At 48.6% G+C, this 19,397-nt stretch overlaps 1 protein-coding gene across 1 annotated transcript in view; it reads right to left on the bottom strand.

Moving 5' to 3' along the window:
• ak8 (adenylate kinase 8) overlaps window positions 1–19,397 on the bottom strand; it is a 33,549-nt gene that overhangs the window by 4,680 nt on the left and 9,472 nt on the right. Inside the window, exons 7-12 of the mRNA XM_062543922.1 lie at window positions 18,889–18,970; window positions 17,412–17,483; window positions 16,423–16,626; window positions 10,301–10,432; window positions 9,512–9,601; window positions 4,637–4,778 (exon numbers count right to left, since the gene is read on the bottom strand). Coding sequence (XP_062399906.1) covers window positions 4,637–4,778; window positions 9,512–9,601; window positions 10,301–10,432; window positions 16,423–16,626; window positions 17,412–17,483; window positions 18,889–18,970 — 722 coding nt within the window. The remainder of the gene's footprint in view (window positions 1–4,636; window positions 4,779–9,511; window positions 9,602–10,300; window positions 10,433–16,422; window positions 16,627–17,411; window positions 17,484–18,888; window positions 18,971–19,397) is intronic.

Genomic DNA, 19,397 nt, shown 5'->3' with positions numbered 1-19,397 from the left:
CACACACACACACACACACACACACACACACACACACACACACACACACACACAGGGAGGTAGCGGGGTGCTGGGGGAGGGGGGCAGTAATGAGGCACTAGGGCATTAGGGTAGCACCGGGGTAGTTCAGTTCACTTGGGGTTGTAGTGGCCAAAGGAGACGGTAAACAGCGCAGTTCAAACGACTGTGATTTTGACTAAAACAAATCATGAGACTTTGCATTTTCTTTACACCCCAAATTCCTAGAGTTACATTTGTTCAATTCCGCGTGTTGAGTCCGGCCTCCGGTGTCTGTGTGTGTGTGTGTGTGTGTGTGTGTGTCTGTTCTCGGAGGACAGGAGCGGAGATCCGTCCTGATTGATCGGGCCGTGAAAGGCGATCAGCCGCTTATGCAAAGGAGGAAACAGGAGCGAGGGCGTGCTGGGCTCATCTGGCTGATGGAGGAGGAAGGCTCGCCCTCTCTTCCTCCGCTCCTCTTCCTCCGCACCTGGATCAGGTGGCGTCTTTAGCATGACAAAAGAGAGGGCAGCCGGGTCCCGCTCACACCGCACCTGAAACCGCACAGCGCCGGGCGCCGCCGCAGGGGTCACCTCAGGACTGCCACGCACAACACAGCGCTGATGACCCGCCCGGCCGGCCACCGAACCTCTACATGCCACAGCAGGACTCCAGAAATACAGTATTTACCACGTGTACTGTAATATTCCCCTCAGAGTTGAGAGACTCCAGAAATACAGTATTTACCACATGTACTGTAATATTCCCCTCAGAGTTGAGAGACTCCAGAAATACAGTATTTACCACATGTACTGTAATATTCCCCTCAGAGTTGAGAGACTCCAGAAATACAGTATTATTTACCACATGTACTGTAATATTCCCCTCAGAGTTGAGAGACTCCAGAAATACAGTATTTACCACATGTACTGTAATATTCCCCTCAGAGTTGAGAGTCGCCCTTTAACGAAAACTCTTCCCTCAGAGTCATGAGGTGCCCTTTAATGAAAGAGTCGTGAGCTCTCCTGTAATGTACATGGTTAGAGGTTTACTTTAATACAAATGTGAAGCATTTTTCTCCCAAACGTCACTTGTGACCCAGATCTGTAAGGGCTTACTCCTGTAACTGACCACACTGCTGTCCACCCGACCCGCCCTGCGCTCGGCTCCATTTCAGCACCTAACTGCCCCGCGTGGCACTGCCAGTCTGGACTCCTCAGAGCTGCCCCGCGTGGCACTGCCAGTCTGAGCTGGACTCCTCAGAGCTGCCCCGCGTGGCACTGCCAGTCTGGACTCCTCAGAGCTGCCCCGCTGGGCACTGCCAGTCTGGACTCCTCAGAGCTGCCCCGCTGGGCACTGCCAGTCTGGACTCCTCAGAGCTGCCCCGCTGGGCACTGCCAGTCTGGACTCCTCAGAGCTGCCCCGCTGGGCACTGCCAGTCTGGACTCCTCAGAGCTGCCCCGCTGGGCACTGCCAGTCTGGACTCCTCAGAGCTGCCCCGCTGGGCACTGCCAGTCTGGACTCCTCAGAGCTGCCCCGCTGGGCACTGCCAGTCTGCACTCCTCAGAGCTGCGCTGCAAAAAACTGTTTGTCTAATAAAATCTAACCCAGTGTTTTAATCTTATATCAAGATGAATAAACTAGTTGGTATTGTTTTCAGTACAAAGACACTTACCTAGTGCTCTCTTTTGAAATCATTTGACTTAATTTAAGAAAGGTTTGTCTTATTTTAAGTCAATTCTGTCAATTATCTGTCCGTGCAGTAAGTAAATTTGTCGTAAAACAAGCTAAATGATCTGTCCGTGTAGTAAGTAAATTTGCCTTGATAAGACTCCTTAAAATGAGTCAAAGTCTTCTTAAATTAAGTGAAATCATCTTTTGAGCGAGCTCTAGATTTTTGATAGATAATTCCACTTGGTTAGATTTCATTTCTTGCCGTGTGTGCCACGCTGTGCCACGCTGCACTGGGCAGGACAGGGCAGGACGCAGGAGCCCGCGTGCCACGCTGCACTGGGCAGGGCAGGGCAGGACGGGGCAGGACACAGGAGCCCGCGTGAGGAAGCGGGTAAAGAGAGCCTTCCGCCCCGCGGGCCCTGGCCTCTCGTGCCCCTACACGGCGGGCAGCAGCAGTGGCAGCGCTGGCGGAGCACTAGGAGCTGGTGCCTTGGCGCGCGGCCAGAGCGTCTGGCTGCCTTATTTAGCCACTCTAAAGGCCCCGTAACTGGATAGCCGTTAATTAATGAAGCTGTCAGGTAAATCGCTGCTAGTCGGGGCCTCGTCCTCGCCGCATCGGTAACGTTATCTCCTCATTGTGTCCGCCGCGGGCCCCGCCGCCGAGCTCCGACCCAATTAAACTAATGCCATGTAAACGCAGCGCTCCAGCCAGCAGGCAGGACACAGCCCCGGGGGCAGGAGAGGGGGCAATAGAGAGGGAGAGGGGGGTAACAGAACCTCGTCTGTGGGCCACACCAGCCTGCCGAGGGTCAGTGCACACTGAGGGATGTAATCACGGTGAGCTCCAGACGGATGACGTATAGCTGCACCCTGACGTCTCGCTACACAGCAGGGCTCTGGGACACGCCAACACCAGCGCATCAGCACGCCGTGCACGTCACAGCCGCTCATTACGGAGCACTTGACCCGGCGCGAGACCTGCGCTATCCTGTGGTCAGGTGTGTGTGTGTGTGTGTGCGTGTGTGTGTGTGTGTGTGCGTGCCTGCGTGCGTGCGGCGCGAGACCTGCGCTATCCTGTGTTCAGGTGTGTGTGTGTGTGTGTGTGTGCGTGCCTGCGTGCGTGCGGCGCGAGACCTGCGCTATCCTGTGTCCAGGTTGCGTAAGCTGATGGTGCTTTTTTAATCACATGATAGAGGAGCGGCATATTGAGACCAGGATCCTGTGCTCTGATCCTCTGCTCTATCTAATCCCAGAGCAGCGTATTAGGATCCTCTCTCCTCTATCTGATCCCAGAGCGGCATCTTGAGACCAGGATCCTCTCTCCTCTATCTGATCCCAGAGCGGCGTATTGAGACCAGGATCCTCTCTCCTCTATCTGATCCAGAGAGGCGTATTGAGACCAGGATCCTCTCTCCTCTATCTGATCCAGAGCAGCATATTAGGATCCTCTCTCCTCTATCTGATCCAGAGCAGCGTATTAGGATCCTCTCTCCTCTATCTGATCCAGAGAGGCATATTAGGATCCTCTCTCCTCTATCTGATCCAGAGAGGCATATTAGGATCCTCTCTCCTCTATCTGATCCAGAGCGGCATATTAGGATCCTCTCTCCTCTATCTGATCCAGAGCGGCATATTAGGATCCTCTCTCCTCTATCTGATCCAGAGAGGCATATTAGGATCCTCTCTCCTCTATCTGATCCAGAGCAGCGTATTAGGATCCTCTCTCCTCTATCTGATCCAGAGCAGCGTATTAGGATCCTCTCTCCTCTATCTGATCCAGAGCGGCGTATCAGGATCCTCTCTCCTCTATCTGATCCCAGCACTGATGACACGGACACTTGAGCTGCGGCCGCCAGCGCAGGAAGTGACATCATGAACTGGGGCAAGTAGCCATGGCCGGGTTTCATTACGCATGTATATCTTGCTCCTCCTCCTTCTTCAAGTGGACCTGAAGTTAAGTCCACACACAGCGTGGGAAACCAGTAATATTGCTCAAAACAGCGCCAAACCTCGTCAGAAGCTTGCTCTGGGTCTCTACCCATAAAAACGAAGCACAGACAATGCAGTTTGTGAGCCCGAAGTTTATAACAGAAAACTGATCTTTGGTCCATTTTCGCCGGAATTACACTTTAAGTGTTCTCATTGAGGTCGTGTATTCTCTAGTGTCAAGTGTTGTTGGCTGGATGCTCCATTGAGAGAGTGGTGGCTGGTGTGTGTTCCTGCTGGATCACAGGGGTGTGTGTACCTGTTGGGGGTGTGGTTGGCTGGATCACAGGGGTGTGTGTACCTGTTGGGGGTGTGGTTGGCTGGATGAGAGGGGTGTGTGTACCTGCTGGGGGTGTGGTTGGCTGGATGAGAGGGGTGTGTGTACCTGCTGGGGGTGTGTGTTCCTGCTGGATGAGAGGGGTGTGTGTACCTGCCAGGGGTGTGTGTACCTGCTGGATGAGAGGGGTGTGTGTACCTGCTGGGGGTGTGGTTGGCTGGATGAGAGGGGTGTGTGTACCTGCTGGGGGTGTGGTTGGCTGGATGAGAGTGGTGTGTGTACCTGCTGGGGGTGTGGTTGGCTGGATGAGAGGGGTGTGTGTACCTGCTGGGGGTGTGGTTGGCTGGATGAGAGGGGTGTGTGTACCTGCTGGGGGTGTGGTTGGCTGGATGAGAGGGGTGTGTGTACCTGCTGGGGGTGTGGTTGGCTGGATGAGAGGGGTGTGTGTACCTGCTGGGGGTGTGGTTGGCTGGATGAGAGGGGTGTGTGTACCTGTTGGGGGTGTGGTTGGCTGGATGAGAGTGGTGTGTGTACCTGTTGGGGGTGTGGTTGGCTGGATGAGAGGGGTGTGTGTACCTGTTGGGGGTGTGGTTGGCTGGGTGAGAGGGGTGTGTGTACCTGTTGGGGGTGTGGTTGGCTGGATCACAGGGGTGTGTGTACCTGCTGGGGGTGTGGTTGGCTGGGTGAGAGGGGTGTGTGTACCTGCTGGGGGTGTGGTTGGACTCTTGCAGCTTCTCGGCCTGTTCCACGTCCCGGGGGAAGCCGTGCACGACCCAGCCACGCGTGGTACAGTCCAGACGACTCAGCCGGGCCACCAGGATCTGGAGCACTATGCTGTCCGGCACTGAGACACACACACACACACACACACACACACACACACACACACACACACACACACACACACACACACACACACACACACACACACACACACACACACACATACACATACACATACACACACACACACACACACACACACACACACACACACACACACACACACACACACACACACACACACACACATATACACACACACACACACACACACACACACACACACAGAACACAGGCATCACACACAAAGTAACAATGATTGCATAAGACGTTGTATTTTCAGTCTGACATCAGCTGTTTCATGTGCGCGCCCTTAAAGTGCCAGCACGGCTCTTTGAGCTAGACAGTGTGTGTGTGTGTGTGTGTGTGTGTGTGTGTGTGTGTGTGGTGCATGTCTTTGAGCTAGACAGTGAAGGTAAGCGTTCACAGCAGCCTGCGCTATCTGAAGGCCCATCTACTTGACCATGCTGGCTAGCCTGGTCAGAGCGTTACGGCGCAGCACAGAGAACTTCTCTTCCCATGCTGACAGGCCTCCTGAAAGAACACAGGCCTCAGAGAGAAGCTTTATGGAGACATATGAAAGACAGAGAGAGGAAAAAAAAAACACTCAAGATCCTCTGACTAATGTTTGGGACAGGAAATCAATCTTACATACAGAAATAAGACAGACTTTACAAAAATACTTAAAGGAGGACAGGGGAAAACTTCTATCGCGTTTGTGAACAGATCTGGGATGTATCTGTTCCCGTGACAACGCTATCTGCCAGCGGAGAGCATCGCGGAGAAGAAACTCAGCCGACTGAGGAGAAGGTTTCAAAGAAGCCACCTACACGTGGAGCGGGTCAGACACCAAACAGACAGCGTCTGTCTGAAAACACACACCAGCAGCGACGACAAATCAGACGTGAAGTTGTTTTGCACTTCAAGAGATTCATTCGTCAAACGAGAGGGGGGAAAAAAGAATGAAATAATGAAATAATCAGCGGCTACATTGTCATTCAAACTCAGATGAATGGCGCCTCTTTTGAGGAGGATTTCAGACGCGCTGTGTTCCCACTCCCTCGTCACTACAAACGTGCTTGACTGACTCCTGCCTGGCACACTACACAAGCAGGCTGCTTAAACAGAGCTTACCTTGATAGGGGTCAGGCTAAGGGGCCACTCTACACCCGGGACGCCTCGCGCTCTGAGGGTGTGTGTGTGTGTGTGTGTGTGTGAGTGTGAGTGTGTGTGGGGGGGTGGTTGCCTGGAGGCAGCGTGGCAGGAGTGAATAAATAAGGATAAATATGGAGGGTGAAGGAGGAGCGGAGGGTGTGTGTGTGTGTGTGTGAGGGTGAGGGAGGGGAGGAGCAGAGGCTGTGTGTGTGTGTGTTTATGTGTGTTTATGTGTGTGTGTGTGTGTGTGTGTGTGTGTGTGTGTGTGTGTGAGGGTGAGGGAGGGGAGGAGCGGAGGCTGTGTGTGTGTGTGTGTGTGTGTGTGTGTGTGTGTGTGTGTGTGTGGGAGGAGCGGCGGCTTCCTGACAGCGCAGCACCCGTGTGCACCCAGGGGAGTTTCTGGCGCGGCTGAGAAATTGGAGCTGACAGAATCAAACTGTCCAATTTCCACATCACACCACCCGGAGCAGCACAGCAGCACAGCAGCAGAGCAGAGCAGGCTTCAAACGGCCCTCAGAGCACAGGACACCGCGGCTCCCAGTCCTGCACACAGTCTTACGCAGTCCTACACAGTCCTGCTACCAAACCACACACTCACACTACAACACAGTCCTACACAGTCCTGTTATTCTTCATATGGGTAGATGACATGACGTGGCTTTTTCACCGTCACAGAAGATAAAACACAATTCATTTCACATTTTCACATTTTAAAATACTGTAAAAGGTTAAACATTTTCTTGCTTTACATGAATTTGTTGTTTTAATACCTGAGTTATTTTTCGTTTTTTCAGAACTTTGAGCCAAACCTTAAAATTGTCCTATGGTGTGATGGTAGACAACATAATTATATAAATATTAACTTTTATAAATAGAGGAAATAATGTTTCAAATTTTTAATGAACACTCCTGGCATAATTGTGCAAGTGTCTATTTTACTAAGTGGCAATCACTTTTCCCATACATACATTTCTAAAATGGTAAGAACTCCGTAAAGTTCGTCACAGAAAAAAATGTCCTTTGGTGTTATGCAATAACCTGATGTTAAGTTGGCCAAAAACATGGACAAATACATTTAGTTGAAAGACCCCATTCAAGGTCATGTGACTGAAGACCCCAATGAAGCCCTGGAGCAGTGAACATGGTGAGAATTTCTCTCAGAGTTGCTCAAATATTCAACTATGTTTTCAGACCACTAAAGTTGTTAAGTTTTTTTGTCCTTTGGTGTGACACCCCTAAATGCCATTTTTGTATTCAATTTTGTATTTTTAACAGCAGGACTATGTAATATTATGCAAATGCATGATGTCAGTTGCTAATGACAGCTCAGTTAGTATTAGCATGGTCATTAACTGCCACAAAAGCTTAAATGTCCTTTGGTGTGACAGGAAATGTCCTTTGGTGTGACACCTAATAATGACTTAAATTCAAATATTTATTGCTGTTTTAGAGACGACATACAATGTTCTGAAGTGTTACTAAAGCAAATATAATATAAAGTAAATAAATCTAAAAATGTTTTTTATAACAGAAAGAACCTCCCTGCAGGACCTGTGGCCCAACCTGCCCTGGAACTTCCAGTGTTGCCACCAACGAATAGAATGTCATTGTAGATAATTGTGTCAAGTATGATTAAAAACTGCTCTAACAGCTGAAAAAACAGCCTGACCAGCTTAAGGTGGTTTGCTGGTTGACCAGCTTGTTAACCAGCTTGTTTGACCTCCCTATGATGGTTAACCAGCTATAGACCAGCAAAAGTCTTGCAAAAACATACCTGCAGCTTACGATGGTAATTCTGCTGGTTTTGCTTGTCGTACCATGTCACGCTGGTCATTTTAGTTGGTGTTGCTGGTCTACATTACTAGTTTTTACTGGTCATGCCAGCTTATGTTGGTCATACTAGCAAACCAGCATGGCCATCTTACACCTACAATGTCAAGTTTGGCAGGCTGGTCACCAGCATGACCATCTCACACAGCTGTATCCCACACGACAGGCTGGTCACACCAGCATGACCAGCTTCCTTAGATGGTCACGCCAGCATGTCCACCTGGTGGCCTAACCAGTTATACCAGCAAAGACCAGCAATAGCTGGAAGAAAACCAGCAAAAAACAGCTAAAACCAGCTACCAACATAAACATGGTTTCTTGCTATTTTTTCAGTAGGGATGTTTTAGATAGAGTGGACTTCATGAATGTAACGCAATGTTTTAAAATGGAATTTCCCTGTTGAGGATTATGGTCCCTCTTTTGGCGATCAAAAACGGATGGTCAGAAGCACAATGTTTATAGACATTAAAGGCATGGCAGTCCACATTCACTAATTTAATGGTGTGATTTTGTCAGGTGCTGGACACAAAAGGGTTGTTCTTATGTCTCTTAATCAGTCATGGGTGTGTTTTGGGCGTAACATCCTTTAAATCAATGAGAATAGTATCTATCATTTCCTTCAACAGCAAACAATGCAACTTCACACAGCAGCACATTTGAAGGAATCTGCATGCACACAAGACTATATGGAACAGGGATTCCACTAAACCTTGCTTTACTAAAACCTGTTTGTGACTAGCAGAGTATAGCCTACATGCATCTGCAGTCACCTATTATTTGAACTCATAGACAAAGTGAAACTTCACCATGGTTTCATAGTCGACAAATTAGTTCAACACAGTTAAGTACTATTACTATTGACTGACAATGGGTTATCATCAAAAAAAATAGCCTGGAAAAAGCAACACTTATCCAACAAATGTCCTCCTTTATCACTGTTACAATAAACACTACATATATTCTGACTCACTTCATGCCATAGCTATCTTTGTCCTTCAGTGTGACATTTTGTCCTTTAGTGTGACAAACATAAAACAACAGAAAAACATCCTTAATTTCAAAACGTACTTTTAAAAAAGCCAGGTTTGGCATGAGGGGAGCTCCAATAATAGCTCCTCTTAGATAGGTACAATTTCAAACAGTTTTGTAAGGTTGGCGGAAAAAAATGTATCGACATTCATAGGAAAAAGTCAATCAAGTTCATCTATTCATGGTGAAAATGATTGTAATTAGTACTTTTTTGTGAAATAAATATGATTTTGAGAAAAGAATGATTTAATAATGTGAACAATTCTGTTTCATGTATTTTTAAATGTTATTCAATATCATTTCTTAGTACTTTTTAAATGTCACACCATAGGACACATTCACAGTGCAGATGAGTGTAAACGTGGAAAAAATAGGTGAGGTCATTGACAAAATGAGTGACCACTATTATTTTCAGAAACTACAGTTTCCATACTACATAAATATTTGTATTTTTTCTTTAAAAATTATGTTTTCCAAAAAAAACACTTTTTCTTGGCCAGATGTCAACTACCCATATGCCATGTGTGTGTTTGTGTGTGTGTGTGCGTATGTGTGTGTGTGTGTGTGTGTGTGTGTGTGTGTGTGCGTGCGTGCGTGCGTGCGTGCGTGCGTGCGTGCGTGCGTGCGTGCGTGCGTGCGTGCGTGTGTGTGCGTGTGTGTGTGTGTGTGTGCGTGCATGCGTGCATGCGTGCGTGCGTGCGTGCGTGTGTAGACCCACACCTTCCTCTCCAGACTCCAGGTAGGGTTTGAGGAGCTCTCCCATGCTGGACTCGTCTGCGTACACCGCTTTGATCAGCTTCCCACTGCAGACTGGAGCAGAGCACAGAGAGGGAGATACAATAAAGACACATCCACACAGAGAGGGGTTAGATATAATAGAGACACATCCACACAGAGGGGGAGATACAATAGAGACACATCCATAGAGAGGAGTTAGATGGAGATATAATAAAGACACATCCACACAGAGAGGGGTTAGATGGAGATATAATAAAGACACATCCACACAGAGGGGGAGATATAATAGAGACACATCCACACAGAGGGGGAGATATAATAGAGACACATCCACACAGAGAGGGAGATATAATAAAGACACATCCACACAGAGAGGGGAGATATAATAAAGACACATCCACACAGAGAGGGGTTAGATATAATAGAGACACATCCACACAGAGAGGGGGAGACATAATAGAGACACATCCACACAGAGAGGGGTTAGATGGAGAGGAATAAAGACACAAGCTGTTAGCTGTGTGTGTGTGACTACAGTGAGGTTATAGACTTGGGAGACTTCGGTATAGGTGAGAGACAGAGAGAGATTGTCACTGTATACGATGTGAGTGTGTGTTGGTGTATGCGTGTGTGTGTGTGCATGTGTGCATGTGTGTGTGAGTGTGTGCATGTGTGCATGTGTGTGAGTGTGTGTGTGTGTGTGTGTGCGCATGTGTGCATGTGTGTGAGTGTGTGTGAGAGGTACTGCAAGCCCCGTGGACGGCTCCTTACTGTCCATGATGTTGTACTTGTGGGCCAGGAGGCCGGCCTGCAGACTCTTGCCGGACCCGGGGGGCCCGAACAGCAGGATACGGGGGGTGTGTGGGGCACTGGAGCGGTGCCGCATCAGAACGTAGCTCAGAACTACAGAACACACATCAGAACACAGAACACAGAACACAGAACACACATCAGAACACAGAACACAGAACACACATCAGAACACAGAACACACATCAGAACACAGAACACACATCAGAACTACAGAACACACATCAGAACACAGAACACACATCAGAACTACAGAACACACATCAGAACACAGAACACACATCACAACTACAGAACACACATCAGAACACAGAACACAGAACACACATCAGAACTACAGAACACACATCAGAACATAGCTCAGAACTACAGAACACAGAACGACTATTAGCTCTGCAAACAAACAGCTAGCCCAACAGATGCAGCACTATAGAACTCACACACAAGTATAGAACATGGAACTTGGAACAGGAACTTTGACTTTCCCCTTGGGGATCAATAAAGTATCTATCTATCTATCTATCTATCTATCTACAGTATCTATCTATTTATCACAGAACACATACACAACAGAACACAGAACACTACAGAGACATACAGTAACACACACACATGAACAGAACAATACAGAGACAGAACACATACACAACAGAACACAGAACACTACAGAGACATACAGTAACACACACACAAGAACAGAACACTACAGAGACAGAATTAACACACCACAGAACACAGAACACTACAGACAGAACACACGTACACACACAAGAACATAACACTACAGACACAGAACTCACACATAAGCATAGAACACACACACACAACAGAACACAGCACACTACAGAGACAGAACACTACAGACAGACCCCAGACCAGTGAAGTGAGTGAGTGAGTGAGTGAGTGTGTGTAGCCTTCCCCATAAACAGCGCATGGCCTGCTGGCCAGATGCTGTGTGTGTGTGTGTGTGTGTGTGTGTGTGTGCTTGGGGAGGCTCCATTAGCGTCGGTGCTAAATGCTTAATTGCTAATTGTTAAAACAGCACTTAGTGCAGCCCCCACCCCTCACCCCCACCCCATAGCGCACCGCTAACGCTAATCACAACATAAAGAAGACCATCAATAAAGTATGAGGTGGCGCCATCCACCACCACCACCACCAGCCCTACTGTATGCTCTGCCCTCCTGGAGGATGGGGGGGGGGGGGTATCTGGGCCATGTGCCAGGAAAACAGCTGATATGGCTTACAGGGGAGCAGCAGACTACCCACAATCCCTTGCTGCACTCCAAGGCTCTTTCACCACATAACAAATGTGTACAATCGCAAAACGAATGTGTTGTCCCTATCTGGACACAGAGATACAGTGCTATTTTCAACACAAGTTGTGTTATTTTCAATACGTATTTTGTAACAAATAACAAAAGCAGCATATTGGACACAACACACATTGTGTTGTGCCTATAGATAAGTCCTGCTGAGTCCACCACTGAGCGGGCCAGATCCGGCTCTGCTCTGGGTCAGGTGCGGGCCAGATCCGGCTCTGCTCTGGGTCAGGTGCGGGCCAGGTCTGGGCCTGCTCTGCTCCCAGGCTGCTGTGTGGCCACTGTTCCTCCTCCGCTCCCCGCGCTCCTGGCTGGCTGCACGGTGATTAACACGCTGCTAATTGGGACTAACGGCCGCTGTGGTCCTAGTGCCTGACAGCTGTGATGGACGGCTGTGGCTGCTGGCTGAGCCCACTGCACTCCGCTGGGCAGAGGCCCAATCACAACACGGCGCTAATTAGGCCATTAGCAAGCGCATCTCTGCACAGGCAGGTCATAACCAGTGTTAATAATGGCAGCTGCGGCCGTGTTTGTGTGCTAAACGCTTAATGGGGTAAAGATTATTGTGGAGTCTAATGTGTAGACCTCCCTACCGTGTCCTCCAGCAGCTCAATCAGGGTGATTAAGTGTAAACGGAGACATAAGTGCTGTTCTCAGGACCTCAGGGCAGCAAATCAAACCCCAACTAGAGACCGTTAGAGACCGCACTCTCCTGAACCTCTCTCTCCACACTCCCCCCATTACAACCCCAACTAGAGACCGTTAGAGACCGCACTCTCCTGAACCTCTACACACTCCCCCCATTAGAACCCCAACTAGAGACCGTTAGAGACCACACTCTCCTGAACCTCTACACACTCCCCCCATTATCACCCCAACTAGAGACCGTTAGAGACCGCACTCTCCTGCTCCTCTCTCTCCACACTCCCCCCATTACCACCCCAACTAGAGACCGTTAGAGACCACACTCTCCTGAACCTCTCTCCCCACACTCCCCCCATTACAACCCCAACTAGAGACCGTTAGAGACCGCACTCTCCTGAACCTCTACAGACTCCCCCCATTACCACCCCAACTAGAGACCATTAGAGACCGCACTCTCCTGCTCCTCTCTCTCCACACTCCCCCCATTACAACCCCAACTAGAGACCGTTAGAGACCACACTCTCCTGCTCCTCTCTCTCCACACTCCCCCCATTACAACCCCAACTAGAGACCGTTAGAGACCACACTCTCCTGCTCCTCTCTCTCCACACTCCCACACTTCCATCCTGAGAACAGAGAGGAGCCTGGAGAGTCCTCCTGCTGACTGATGCATGCTTCATATGCCATGATGTGATATCACTGGCCATAATGCAGTGTGTGAGGCATGCTTCATATGCCATGATGTGATATCACTGGCCATAATGCAGTGTGTGAGGCATGCTTCATATGCCATGATGTGATATCACTGGCCATAATGCAGTGTGTGAGGCATGCTTCATATGCCATGATGTGATATCACTGGCCATAATGCAGTGTGTGAGGCATGCTTCATATGCCATGATGTGATATCACTGGCCATAATGCAGTGTGTGAGGCATGCTTCATATGCCATGATGTGATATCACTGGCCATAATGCAGTGTGTGATGCATGCTTCATATGCCATGATATGATATCACTGGCCATAATGCAGTGTGTGATGCTTCTTCATACGCCATGATGTGATATCACTGGCCATAATGCAGTGTGTGATGCTTCTTCATATGCCATGATGTGATATCACTGGCCATAATGCAGTGTGTGAGGCATGCTTCATATGCCATGATGTGATATCACTGGCCATAATGCAGTGTGTGAGGCATGCTTCATATGCCATGATGTGATATCACTGGCCATAATGCAGTGTGTGAGGCATGCTTCATATGCCATGATGTGATATCACTGGCCATAATGCAGTGTGTGAGGCATGCTTCATATGCCATGATGTGATATCACTGGCCATAATGCAGTGTGTGATGCATGCTTCATATGCCATGATGTGATATCACTGGCCATAATGCAGTGTGTGATGCATGCTTCATATGCCATGATGTGATATCACTGGCCATAATGCAGTGTGTGATGCATGCTTCATATGCCATGATGTGATATCACTGGCCATAATGCAGTGTGTGATGCATGCTTCATATGCCATGATGTGATATCACTGGCCATAATGCAGTGTGTGATGCATGCTTCATATGCCATGATGTGATATCACTGGCCATAATGCAGTGTGTGATGCATGCTTCATATGCCATGATGTGATATCACTGGCCATAATGCAGTGTGTGAGGCATGCTTCATATGCCATGATGTGATATCACTGGCCATAATGCAGTGTGTGAGGCATGCTTCATATGCCATGATGTGATATCACTGGCCATAATGCAGTGTGTGAGGCATGCTTCATATGCCATGATGTGATATCACTGGCCATAATGCAGTGTGTGAGGCATGCTTCATATGCCATGATGTGATATCACTGGCCATAATGCAGTGTGTGATGCATGCTTCATATGCCATGATGTGATATCACTGGCCATAATGCAGTGTGTGATGCATGCTTCATATGCCATGATGTGATATCACTGGCCATAATGCAGTGTGTGATGCATGCTTCATATGCCATGATGTGATATCACTGGCCATAATGCAGTGTGTGATGCATGCTTCATATGCCATGATGTGATATCACTGGCCATAATGCAGTGTGTGAGGCATGCTTCATATGCCATGATGTGATATCACTGGCCATAATGCAGTGTGTGAGGCATGCTTCATATGCCATGATGTGATATCACTGGCCATAATGCAGTGTGTGATGCATGCTTCATATGCCATGATGTGATATCACTGGCCATAATGCAGTGTGTGATGCATGCTTCATATGCCATGATGTGATATCACTGGCCATAATGCAGTGTGTGAGGCTGTAACGGCACCTATAATGTCTGTAGCGATGCCTGGAGATTAGAGCCAATCAAATAATATACACTATACTGTGAGTGAGGGTGCTGTGAATGGCATGGGGACAGGCTGTGTGTGTGTGTGTGTGTGTGTGTGTGTGTGTGTGTGAGTGAGGGTGCTGTGAATGGCATGGGGACAGGCTGTGTGTGTGTGTGTGGGTGAGGGCGCTGTGAATGGCATGGTTGTGACAGGCTGTGCGTGTGTGTGTGTGTGTGTGTGTGTGTGTGTGTGTGTGTGACTGAGAGGGAGAGATGAGGAGACAGGCTGAGAGAGAGGGAAAGTGTGTGTCTCATTAGTGGCTGTTTATATATGAGAGATGGGGCTGCATGGGACTAGGTCTCATTGATGCGCTGACAGGTTCTGTCCTGTGTGTGCGTGTGTGTGTGTGTGTGTGTGTGTGTGTGTGTGTGTGTGTGTGTGTGTGTGTGTGTGTGTGTGTGTTTAGTTTTTGATTGTGACAGTGACGTTGGCGGCGTTGTCATCCCTCAGGCCCTAGAGGGACCTCCACCCTGCAGCACTGCCTCAGGCCGCCCCTCCCCTAAACACCTCCCCCATCCGTCACCCTAAACCCCCCCCCCCCCCAAACACCCACCACCCCTCCCCTAAACACCTCCCCCATCCGTCACCCTAACCCCCCCCCCCAAAACACCCACCACCCCCCCTAAACACCTCCCCCATCCGTCACCCTAAAATCCAAAACACCACCTTAAATCCAAAACACCACCTTAAATCCAAAACCCCACTTAAATCCATCCCAAAACACCACCTTAAATCCAAAACGCCACCTTAAATCCAAAACACCACCTTAAATCCAAAACCCCACTTAAATCCATCCCAAAACACCACCTTAAATCCAAAACACCACCTTAAATCCAAACCCCCACTTAAACCCATCCTGAAACAGCACCTTGAGCCCTGGGCAGCCCCAGCCCCGCTGCATCCCAGCCATAGGCTGTATATATAGAAGTCTACTGTATGGCCCCACGCCACCCTTAGCTCCTGCTCTACAGTGGAGCTCGTGGCAGCAGGGGGTCTCTATGGCCCCAGGGCTAAGATGCCATTCTGACCTCCCACCACCAGGGGAGCTATTCCCACTGGGCCTGACAGAGCTGCTCATGTTGCCCATGGGGACTCAGAAGATGGGAAACTCACGTGGCTTTGAGTGATGGCTGCATTGGATGGACACAGTGTGTGAGAGAGTGTGAGTGTGTGTGTGTGTGTGTGTGTGTGTGGGGGGGGATTGGTTGGATGTGGACTGTTGTGACATCATATGAGAGTAAAAGTGTGTGAGGGGTAAAGCCCTCTGAGTCGCCAGGTGTAGTGTGGGTGTGTGTGTGTGTGTGTGTGCGTGGGTGTGTGTGTGTGTGTGTGTGTGTGTGTGTGTGTGCCCTGAGCGCACACGTCCACGTGGGGTTGGTCAGCGTTGATGCAGCACAGGTGTGTGTGTGTGTGTGTGTGTGTGTGTGTGTGTACCCTGAGCGCAGACGTCCAGGTGTGGCTGGTCAGTGTTGATGCAGCACAGGTGTGTGTGTGTGTGTGTGTGTGTGTGTGTGTGTGTGTGTGTACCCTGAGCGCAGACGTCCAGGTGTGGCTGGTCAGTGTTGATGCAGCACAGGTGTGTGTGTGTGTGTGTGTGTGTGTGTGTGTGTGTGTGTGTACCCTGAGCGCAGACGTCCAGGTGTGGCTGGTCTGCGTTGATGCAGCACAGGTGTGTGTGTGTGTGTGTGTGTGTGTGTGTGTGTGTGTGTGTGTGTGTGTGTGTGTGTACCCTGAGCGCAGACGTCCAGGTGTGGCTGGTCAGTGTTGATGCAGCACAGGTGAGGTCCGTAGGTCCTCAGCAGGCCGTGGGCTTCTCGGCGGTACTGATGCAGTTGCTTAGCGACCAGCTCCTCGGTCACTAACTCCTTTGGAGGCTCCAGGCGCTTCAGCACCTCCACACTCTCTGGACGCATGAAGGCCACGTGGTACACATCTGACCACACACACACACACACAGTAAACGTACACACACAAACACACACACACACACACACAGTAAACGTACACACACAAACACACACACACACACACACACACACAAGCATAAAGACACATGCAGAGACACACACACACACACACACACACAAGCGCACATAAATACACACACAACAAGCAGAAACACACACACACACACACACACACACACACACACACACACAAGCATGAATACACACACACACACACACACACACACACACACACAAATAGATTTAGATGAGTGGAAGGTTAATGTGGTGAAGATGTCCTAAGTGTGGCACTGATCTGTACAGATGAAAGAGCATTACAACTTCAAACAATGTAAACAATCAACACAAATCAAATGTATTTTAAAAATCAAGGTTACAGCATATTTACCCAGCTAGTCTACAGGGACTACAGGCTTCTGTTCGTTATCGCCCGGATTTGGAATACCCTCAGGAGCTTTGGAAAATGTGTGTGAGTGTGTGTGTGTGTGTGTGTGTGTGTGTGTGTGTGTGTGTGTGTGTGTGTGTGCTAATGAGGCCTTCTTTGTGGGATGTTCTGTAGGTTACCTCCTGTCTCTGGGTCTACCCTCTTCCTCAAAATCCTCTCTGTGTGTGTGTGTGTAAGTGTGTGTGTGTGTGTGTGTGTGTGTGTGTGTGTGTATACTGTGTGTGTGTGTGTGTGTGTGTGTGTGTGTGTGTGTGTGTGTGTGTGTGTGTGTGTGTGTGAGTGTGTGTGTGTGTATGAGGGGGTTACCTCCTGTCTCTGGGTCAATCCTCTTGCCCAAACTCCTCTCAATCAGAACATCATCGGGCGCATCCAATATCACTAACAGAGACAAAACACCACATCAATGTGTGTGTGTGTGTGTGTGTGTGTGTAGGCTTGTCTGTTTACATGTGTGTGTATGTGTGTCTGTTTACGTGTGTGTGTTTGTGTGTGTGTGTAGATTTGTCTGTTTACATGTGTGTGTATCAGTGATGCGCGGGCTGATCCAAATCGAGCGGGCGACCGCGGTCACCCGCGGTCACCCGCGGTTATGGGTCAAGAATTTTTTTTTTTAATGATATGCGGGTCATGTTTGGTCGGGTCGGTAAAAAAAATATGCCGTTATTTTTTTGTCATTTATATCGTACATAATTGTCTTTAGAAGAGAAAGACATAAGTTGCAGCATTCCCACTGAAACGCGATTCTATCCCCCACATTTTGTCACGAACATGTAGAAATGCACTTGTTGTTTCTGCGTAGACAGACCCTCGGCTACACTTGACATGCAGTTGTGTTCTGTTCTCAGAGCATATGCTTTCTCTGTCTATGATCTGCAGCTTTTTTCTCGAACTGCTGGCCTCTACAGAAAGTGGCAGAATCGTCTACTGAGCAGCGAAGTTGCCGATGAAATGCGTGCTTCTCAAGTCTGATAATTTGCAGCAAGATCGAATGGTATTATGGAAAGAAAAATAAACTAAAAGTTTCCCAAAATTAATGTCATCAAGGCATATAGCCTACAATTGGTATGAGCATGCCATATGTGCGTCCTTGCGCAACTTATATAGGCCTAGTGGCTCGTTGGAAAGCCCCACGTCTGCTCTTCCCCACGTTGTGCAATAAAGGTTTCATCTCGCTGCAATTTATAATTGCGCAGCATTGGACTTTTGGTCCATTGATGAAGACGTTAATACAGAGTTTCTTAATAATATTCTATGCCTGCATTTCATGCTTGGGAGAGCTTCAAGGCATTCATGAGGAACGGCTGAAACAGAATTTGTATAGGAAAATCCTAGGCTAATTATGTTCAATGTTGAGTCAAATAGCCACATTTTTGGATGAGTGCTGACACGGAACAAAAGAAAAGGTAGACTAAATGCATGTTTCCCAAATTCTGAGCAAATATAGGCTATATATAATTAGGCAATATATATTATTGTTTTACATGCATATGAGATACCAATTTTGCGTAGCTCAATGACGCTACGACTAAGTTAGACTACTTTTTACAATAAGCGGGTCGGGAAGCGGGTCGGGTCCTGTATTTCAATAATTATTTTTTGCGGTCCGAGTTGCGGTCGGGTTAGTTGTAAACGGCGGGGCGGGGCGGGTCGTTCAGACACGTACCCGCGCATCACTGGTGTGTATGTGTGTATGTGTGTATGTGTGTCTGTTTACGTGTGTGTATGTGTGTGTGTGTGTGTGTGTGTGTGCGCGCGTGTGTGTGTTGTAAAAACTGGAACTGACCCACGTGATCCGGAGCAATTCCAGCCTCCTGAAGACTCAGAGCTTCCTCTCGGGTTCTGGGGATTCCTTCCAGAACCCAGCCCTACACACACACACACACACACACACACACACACACACACACAAAAGATCTGACGTCACAGCCCAACCAGCGTTGGTACGGTTTCTTCTAGACGCTATCCGGTTGTTAAATCTGACGTCACAACCCGACAGCTTTCTCCTCTAAAAACGTTAACTAGCGCGGATGGCCGGTTCCCACCACCTGTAAACCTCGTCACCATCACCTCTGTTTTAGTCGGGGTATCTCTTATTGATTAACTGTTAATTGTTACCTGTTAACTCCAACAGAGTAAATAATGTGACCAGGGGTAACGTCCTTTATTTTACTGTCTCCTTTATTTTACTGTCTGCGTCTCTGGGAGAAAGTGTTGACGGCACATTATTGCATCCCGACTTAACAGCCGTACGTACGTATGCTCACTAAATAAACCTTAAACCAGCTCATCCCA

The sequence above is a fragment of the Sardina pilchardus genome, chromosome 8, assembly GCF_963854185.1.
Source record: "Sardina pilchardus chromosome 8, fSarPil1.1, whole genome shotgun sequence".
Taxonomy (NCBI): Eukaryota; Metazoa; Chordata; class Actinopteri; order Clupeiformes; family Clupeidae; genus Sardina; species Sardina pilchardus.
This window is presented reverse-complemented; position numbering and strand designations above follow the sequence as displayed.